General features: G+C 37.6%; 2 protein-coding genes and 1 long non-coding RNA gene across 6 annotated transcripts; all 3 read right to left on the bottom strand.

The window, feature by feature from the left end:
- Window positions 1-214: 214 nt before the first annotated feature.
- On the bottom strand, window positions 215-1,657 carry LOC124195619. Of its 3 annotated transcripts, none has more exons than XM_046590107.1 (5): window positions 1,404-1,657; window positions 1,265-1,344; window positions 1,016-1,192; window positions 545-955; window positions 215-481 (listed from the first exon to the last, which is right to left on the bottom strand). In XM_046590107.1, the coding sequence occupies exons 1-4, from the start codon at window positions 1,577-1,579 to the stop codon at window positions 645-647; spliced, it is 744 nt and encodes a 247-aa protein (XP_046446063.1). In that variant the 5' UTR covers window positions 1,580-1,657; the 3' UTR covers window positions 215-481; window positions 545-644. The 3 variants fall into 3 exon arrangements, with proteins under 3 accessions (XP_046446063.1, XP_046446062.1, XP_046446064.1); XM_046590106.1 differs by having other exon boundaries at window positions 1,016-1,195; window positions 1,404-1,655; XM_046590108.1 differs by having other exon boundaries at window positions 545-946; window positions 1,016-1,195; window positions 1,404-1,654.
- An 808-nt stretch (window positions 1,658-2,465) lies between these two features.
- LOC124195616 lies at window positions 2,466-5,452 on the bottom strand. Of its 2 annotated transcripts, none has more exons than XR_006875325.1 (5): window positions 5,018-5,452; window positions 4,330-4,530; window positions 3,436-4,259; window positions 3,253-3,369; window positions 2,466-3,195 (listed from the first exon to the last, which is right to left on the bottom strand). XR_006875325.1 is itself a non-coding variant. In XM_046590105.1 (5 exons), exons 3-5 carry the CDS (start codon window positions 3,707-3,709, stop codon window positions 2,953-2,955), a joined length of 624 nt encoding a protein of 207 aa, XP_046446061.1. In that variant the 5' UTR covers window positions 3,710-4,259; window positions 4,330-4,530; window positions 5,018-5,452; the 3' UTR covers window positions 2,466-2,952. The 2 variants fall into 2 exon arrangements, 1 of the variants encoding a protein (XP_046446061.1); XM_046590105.1 differs by having other exon boundaries at window positions 3,263-3,369.
- Window positions 5,453-5,463: 11 nt separating this feature from the next.
- On the bottom strand, window positions 5,464-7,698 carry LOC124195618. Its single transcript, XR_006875326.1, has 5 exons — window positions 7,560-7,698; window positions 7,136-7,481; window positions 6,743-7,064; window positions 6,256-6,675; window positions 5,464-6,197 (listed from the first exon to the last, which is right to left on the bottom strand). It is a non-coding gene; the product is annotated as an uncharacterized LOC124195618 (long non-coding RNA).
- Window positions 7,699-7,928: the final 230 nt, after the last annotated feature.

Below are 7,928 nucleotides of genomic sequence, written 5' to 3'. Positions count from 1 at the left end.
AATCATTACGTTGAAATCTTCATGAAGTTTCACCATTGAACGCAAAGGAGCTGCACTATTCGCAGCGTTTACTGCTACAGACTGACGGCTATTTGATGGCAAATTAGCCAGAGCGGTGTCCAGCAACAACAGAGATTCCCTTAGAGCTATTTTAAATATAAAATCAAATTAAAATTTACAACCTTGAATAGATGTCAGTCTTAACCCTACTTTGTGCTAGTACTAATGGGTTATCATCACGTAAACTCTTTATAAGTTCGTCCTTTTCATGTAGTTTCCTTTCGTATTCAGCTTTCATATGTTCGTAATCAATCAAGCTTTGATTCAACTGTTCTTTGAAAAAAGAATTTTCTTCCTCAATGTCTTGAAGGGAATTTGACTGTCCAATGATCTGAGCCTCCTGACTGTTTTCGTCATTGCGATTACTATCATCCAGATGCGATGCTTCATTATTCAAAGATTGCAAGTCTTTCGAAAACTCCTTCATTAAAAAAATAGAAATTAATGAATAAGTTTTTTTTTAAACCACGCGTTTTGCATTTACTTCTCTACTTGGAGTTCGGAAAGATGATGGCGTGTTACACCGAGATACTGGAGGAGTCAGAATAACTTCATTGCGATGAACGACCGAGTGAACGGCACCATTACTTGAGGCACTGCCACCAATACAGCGATCCTGTACATATAAACAAATCTTTACTCATGCCAGTGATTATAAACACAGATTTAATAATTACTACATCAGTCAGGGGGATTTTGTTGCGGGTACGAGGAGGAGGAGATGGAGCCAGCCAATCTTCTTCTTCATTACCAGAGTCTGATTCTTCGCTTTCAGATGATGGTAGAGCACAAACACCCAAATCACTGACTTCATCAGCTGTTGGTTTGATTGCTTGATCTTTGCTTCTTGATGGATTTGTTTTCGTTGTTTTTCTCTTGTTGTTATCTATGGGTTCTATGAATAAAAGAGTAAGTATAGCAAACACTTTGCGAAAAAAGAAATATTAAAAGAAACCTGAATTTGAAGTATTCCCAACTGTTGGAGGCAAAGACTTCTTGGCATAGGAAACAGAAGCAACAGGTTTGGGGGCCACTTGGGATTTTGGAGTTGAGTGCAAGATTTTGGTGGAGCGTGCAGATTTTGATTTAGATTTTATCATTGCATCACGAGTTAATTCTAACACCTCCATGTCTTCTGTTACAATGAAAAAACATTGGTTAGAAAGAGCATGCGATATAAAATCAAGTTCAACAATACAATCACCTGAGAATGTAATAACATGCCCAGCTCTAAGTTCCAATTGGATCGATGGGTCTTCACCTGAAGCACTGTGCTTGGGGAACCTAAACAAACATTCTTTAATACAACTTTACGACATTTAGTTTAAATACAAAACCATTACTGTAAAGCAACATCAGTCTTCCCAGAAATGAACTCTTTGAGCATGCGAATCTTGTCTTCAAGGTTTGGAAGCGACACGAATGTTTTGGGAAAGGCTTTGGAATCCATAGGCCCAATACCTAGCTCTGTTTTACCTTTTTTAAAGGAAACGAGAACGTAAATTGTGGGGTTTCCCATTTTTCCAATATTGTTAGGAAAACGATTCCTGATAAATAAAAACTATAAACTACTTCACACGTCGAAAAAGAAAACGCATCATGGAGACGAAAGTGAACTAGAATAATGGCAGCTGGAAATACCTGAGCGCCAAAAATTGAAAGCGTTGCAAGATTGTGTTTTTGATTATTTTTTAAATACCAGCAATAAATGGAGTAAAAATGAAATTACCGTAAAAAATTGCAAATTAAAAGAAAACAATGAGAATTTTCATTTGGAGATTTTAAATTTACTGTATTCAATCTGTTTCAACTGAATTGGGTAGGGCAGTTACAACGTAAGTTTCAGTAAGGCAAATTACGAAATCCAATTACAGCTTTTTTCATGATATCACTTGCACTGAATGCAACAAGAGTCGATGACAAGCCAACGCATTTTGTAGACTGTCCAGGTAAATTAAAAAATATAGGGATTCTAAACATTTTGGAGCTGGAGAATACTTTTCTTTAGAGATGGACCCCATGATTCGACCGAGTAAGAAAACGTCCCCCGTAGCATCATGAGCACCAAATTGAAGGAAACAATTTCTTCGATGATAAAGAACACATCATTTTTCATGTAAGCGCAATAGTTAATCCGTTTTGGTGAACGAGTGTAACTCGTAGTTGTGAATATTGCTTTCTTTCCAAAAAGAAGTCTTTTGTAAGAGTAATAGCTTTTGATGTTTAAAGGCGCCAGCTCACGTACGGAAGAAAAATAATTTTGAATCGCGGATTGGCATTCTTTGCTGCCTAATTTTTTCTTCGGAACTCCAAGAACTTTCAAATTAAAGACGGACGAGTCAATATCTAATGAACTGAGTAAATCATGGTGAGAAATGTTGAGAAAGTCTTTAAGCAGTACTGATACGTTTTGCGGCAAGTTGTACTTTAACATTAGAGTAATTGCATCCGAACGTAAAGCTTTTTTCATGAGAAGATTTTTCACCATTTGCTCTGGAACGCACTGTGTCCCATTAGTCGATGACACCAAAACGCCATTGAACCACTCTGGAATGAAGGTCGACCAGCTCCAAATGCATCCCCAATTTAGCGTAGCACGAGCTAAATGCGTTATCAAGTGGAAATTGAAACGCATGTTTTGATGTCCATATAAAACTTCAGCTTCACGAACGAAGTGTTGAAAAAGGAAATCCATTTCTTGAACGAGGTTAACTGTTACATACCTCCTCTTGTAACAAGACTTGAATTCCATATATGAGGCACAGAAAGTGATCGAAATACACCTTCGGCAGGAGGTCTTCAAGCGCTGTGAAGTAGTACAAAGCAAAAGCTCTGAAGTTGGATGCTTTCCACTGACCTATATCAGACAATGGGCTGGACGTCCGTGTTATCTCATAAGGTGGCTTCATTTGCTTCAGACGAGCATCTAAAATTTTTTTTTTTTTCATTCAAGTACCAAGGTTGTTTAAAATATTTGGTCAATGTCCATAAGTCCACCAGAAACTTAATTCCTCCTTGGCAGACACAATGCAGATAATCCGGTACTTGCGCCTCGACGTAATCAAAATCAAAAAGAGCCAAAAATGGAGAAGGGCCTTTAATTCCGTTGAGGCGTTTCCCGTTACCCAGAACAGTCTGTATGAAAATACAAATTCGATATAGGAATGTACATCTTGTAAATAACAGTATTACATTGAAATACCATCAGATCACGTTCGTGCTGTTCAATAGTTCTCGGTGCAAAAGTAGGATTTGAGGTCGGTTCGGGGTACACACTTGTACTTCCACGGCCAATTTTAACCATCTCTCCTGCAAAGGAAAATAATGAAACAATTTTAGAAGATTTCAATCACGCACATATGACTGAATTCTTACCAGGATGAAGACAAAAATCGCATCCACACTCTCCTCGGAAAGTGGAACCATTTAGAAAAACACTGCGTGCCATGGAATCTGTTGTGAGAATTAATGGCTTCACCAAATAAGTTCGTTGATTGAACTGCACTCCTTTGGTCCCAAGCTGCTGGAGTTCCGATATTGAGGCTTCAAGGAAAGGTCCACTTGGGGGCTTTTTGTTACCGTACCATAAGGCGAATAAGAGAATATTTGATCTTCTTAACCAGTAAGGGAGTTCGTTAGGTACTCCCATAAATGCCCAAAAAGTAAATTTGCTTTTTTTGTGACACTCAGCTCCGTCTGTGTTAAGTTGCAGAGTGATGTAACTGGCTCATCAGTGATTCTAACTTTGTCTCGATACAAGTCTCCAGTTTGAATATCTCCTCTTGTTTTACCGTCACAGTTGTTCTGCTTATTACAAACCATTGAGCTGCGCCACTCTCCAACAAATACTGAATTTGTTGCTCGATAGATAGCACTAAAAAATAGTAATTTTTTGTTTCCTTGCTAAAGCGATGGCCACATGGCTGTGAAGCTAAAGGTACACCATCGGCACCAGTTTTCAGTACAGTATCGCAGTTTTTTTCATTGCATACAAAGATCTTCTTAGTTGGTTGTATAACCTTCTCATATTTTTCTGCACACTTGGCTGCACTTGTCATTTCTTTGACAGTTGATCCAGTAAACAATTTCAGAATTCTCAGATGATCCTTGAACGCAGCATTAGATAGTCTATGTTTCAGTTTATATTCCAAGCAAACTAAAGCAAGGTAATTGCCACGATCACAGTCTTTCAGGCCTTCCTATAACATTCAATTTTATGGTATTAGAATGTGAGATATCGAAAAATAATAAACTAATAACACATTTTACCATAAAAATGTAATCATCCATATCACCTTTCGTAAGTGTTGTTTCCAAATAACTCGTCATCAGCCAATGCCAATGCCGTCACTGATAGACAATTCTATTTGTTCCTTCATATGTAGCTGCAGATCCAAATATGCTTCTTCAACTCCCCATTTTCGTTTTAAGTATCGAGAAGGTTCTTTCTCTTTAGGTGGCATTTGGACACTTGGATTTTTCCAACGAAAATGACAACCGAAATAAAGTAAAATGAACAGCAGCAGCCAGTGTTTATTCCACTCAAAAATTTTGCTTTAATCAGCCTCCAACGTTGACACGTTGTAAGAAAGGTGGCCATCAATTATGGCCAAATTTTCTATATATAAAAATGTATGTTTATTCAAACAGAGGGCTCTGACTGAAAATTTTATTCGGTACCCTACGACTAGCTAAAAATAGCTTTATGCACAAAGGCTGGTCACTACTAGTTACCCTTAGCTAAAACTTACTGCTGCGCAAATTAGATAAATTTTATAAGTCGAACGACTAGCTCGAAATAGCTTAACGTACATAGGCTGGTCGTTACTGCCTACACATGGTTAAATTACTGCTGAACGCAAGCAGTCTAGTATCAAGAGGTTTAAGCTAGCTGGTAGAAACGAGGCTGCTCCCGTTCAGCTGTAATGTAACTTAAAGAAAGATAGTTATGACCAACCTACGTACGTAAAGCTATTTTTTAGCTAGTCGTTCAGAGACCCAGCTAAACAATTCGTACGGGTCTCAGCATAAGAACGGGGACCAGACACTTTTTTTCGGTTGTGTGAATTCAACCAGATCGGACGGGGTGGAATTCTCCCACCACACTCTTCCTGCTGAAAAAAACTTTAAATATTAACTCGCAACTTACCATTTAGGGAACATGATTTCAGCAACCAACATGCCCATTTAATTTAAAAATCCTGCAATCAGAATTTTCCGTCCACTTGATGGATGGCTTTTCTTCTGTAGGTCCCTGCATAAAGAAAAGAAAAGAAAAAATTAAAATCTTAAAAACAAAAAACTGCCTTTCACAAAAACTAGAAAAATGAGTCCAGTAAACAACATCCACAGAAATAACTCAGCACAAACATCAAGATCTAAAACAAAAGAAAGAACCTCCTAATCTCCACCAAACACTTCTCCCACTCCACTTTGCCGCATCACTAGCCCCAACAACAATATCCAGCACACAGTTCACAGCACACTTTTCACTAAAATCCCAATCCAGCGTCCAGTCAATCTTCCAAAATTCCGGCACCAACAACAACAAACACACTCGAAAAAATTAACAGCAAACTCTCTTCACCAAGGCGTACACGCGACTGAACAACGACTATCGGCGCCAATTCTCTAACCCTCTCCTATCCGTCAAACGTTGCCATCTTTCCAGTTCCCTAAAAAGAAAAATCAAAAAAGCAAAACCAAATTTCCGCCTTCCCCCAATCATTCTTCAAAAAAAACAAAAAAAAACAATCACACTCCAGACAAACAAAAAGAAACGAATTCCCAGCCGGAGCTGAGGGTCTTCAACTTGAAGACCAGATGTCTGCAGAACCCGGCATCCCCGGATCATGGCAGACGCACCTATCTCTCATCATCATCATGTAAGAGTTATTTGAATAATTAAGTTGTTATTTCGTCATCTTCGTTTTCATCAGCACCGACAGCAGCACCAGGTTGTCCATTATCATCAACGGTTGAATTATTTCTGGCAGTAGCTGATGCAACAATCGATGATCTTTTCTTGAACGCCAAGTTTTCGGTCGAGAGTTTGGTACTGATAGCACTCCTAATGCGCTTTGCTTCCAGGGTGATGTGTATCTTTCTCCAAAATTCGGTGACATAATCTAAAAAAACTGTGGAAGGGTAAATTGTTATGCATTGTTTTTTTTCCATAAAGTATAAAAGGAATACCTATGATTGTCTGAACGGAATCAGGGGGTAGGGCAGGCTTCGCTGGTGTGTCAGACTTGTCATTTTTTGCTTTATTTTCACTAAGAGAATGCTGGGACATGAATTTTCTTTCCCAAAGGTCCTCCATTATAACATTTATCATCGCATTCAAGTACGTTGTTTTCTTGCCTCCCTTCCCGTAACTGAAGCGTTTTTCAGGGCATTTGGATTAATGAGAATAGCATACGTTCGGCTAAGTTTTACCTAATTTAGTAAAACCAAAACAATGATTATTGAAAGACAAGAGAACATTTAACAATTTTAAATGTAATTTCTTAAGATCACTAGCTATAAAAGCTGTATTCCTGGTCCTGTATTGAAGAGGAGATGACCAGCAATAGAAATTAATTGATTGCAGCAACTACAAACCTTCCTTCAAGACTAAAAAACACATAAAATAAAAATAGAAAAGTCTTGGGATTTAGTAAATATCAATGAGTTTACTTACTATGGGAAAGAATAGATGGATTATCTAGCATATTAAATTTCGCTGCAGCCAGTTCCTCTTCCATTCTCTGCATTTCTTCTTTGGTGATGACTTCTTTCTTCTGACTTAGGTGATGGCAGTGGTGACTCTTTCGGGATTGCATTATTCGAGTCAGTAGGCCTATCATTTCTATTTTCATCTTCACTGCTGTCATCTTTATTATCATCTTCCTTATCATTTTCATCTTCAGACACTGTCATTGCTTCTCGTAACTCTTGAGAATTCAAGATTGATTTCTGTGCAGCCATATCATTTCTTCTCATTATGATATCTAGTTTCTTATCTAAAAATATACAAAAGTATTCAATGAAATCTAAGACATTCTTAAATTAACCAAAACAATATACTACGTACCAGAACATGCCAGAAGAATGGCAGCTTTCAAAGGCCACTTTCTGAAACTTGACGTATCTACAACAGGAATCTGGAAAGAACACTGTTGATCTTTTGGCCACCTTGAAATTGTCAACGCACACCTCTGATTATTAAATTTAAAAAGTTATTTAAGAAAATCAAGCTTCACAACAGCAATTTAAGTTTCATCCCGTATAAGATCTTGAACTTGGGTCCCCTTTGAGAATAAACCAACATGTAGAATGGCTTCTTAATGAAATCTAGAGTTCCCATTCCCAATTCTCCGTTTGCAAATTTGAGAAGGATATAACAGGTTTCTTGCGCCTCATTTGGTGCCATTCTGTCTCTAAAAATATCACTTCATTAAGGTTCTGAAAAATTCCTTGCCATTCCAGAAAACACATAAGAATATTACAAAACTTACATACGTACTGTCCTCAATGTGGTTTGAAAAACGAATAATACAAAAGTTAACAAGCAATATTCACAACTAAATGGCTACCATCACTTGTCCATCAGATCTCAAACTAAATGATCGCCTGACGGCCATTTGCATTGGCGTTGGCGTGAAATATGTCACAAAAGCAATGTTGCCAATACGGAACATTGCAATGTTTCAGGATTTGACGTCTGACGTCTAAAAATAGATCATATTATTAATTTTTAGCACAGGTCTCATTGTTACAAACTGTCTAATAAATTAAAATAATTAGACATTTTCACTTTTTCAAAATAAAAAAAAATTTAGGTATAAACGAAAAGTGAAGGAATTAATCATGGGAAAGAGAAAGAA

Source organism: Daphnia pulex, chromosome 6 (assembly GCF_021134715.1).
Source record: "Daphnia pulex isolate KAP4 chromosome 6, ASM2113471v1".
NCBI classification, from domain to species: Eukaryota; Metazoa; Arthropoda; class Branchiopoda; order Diplostraca; family Daphniidae; genus Daphnia; species Daphnia pulex.
The sequence above is the reverse complement of the archived record's forward strand: the minus strand, read 5'-3'. Positions and strand labels throughout refer to the sequence as shown.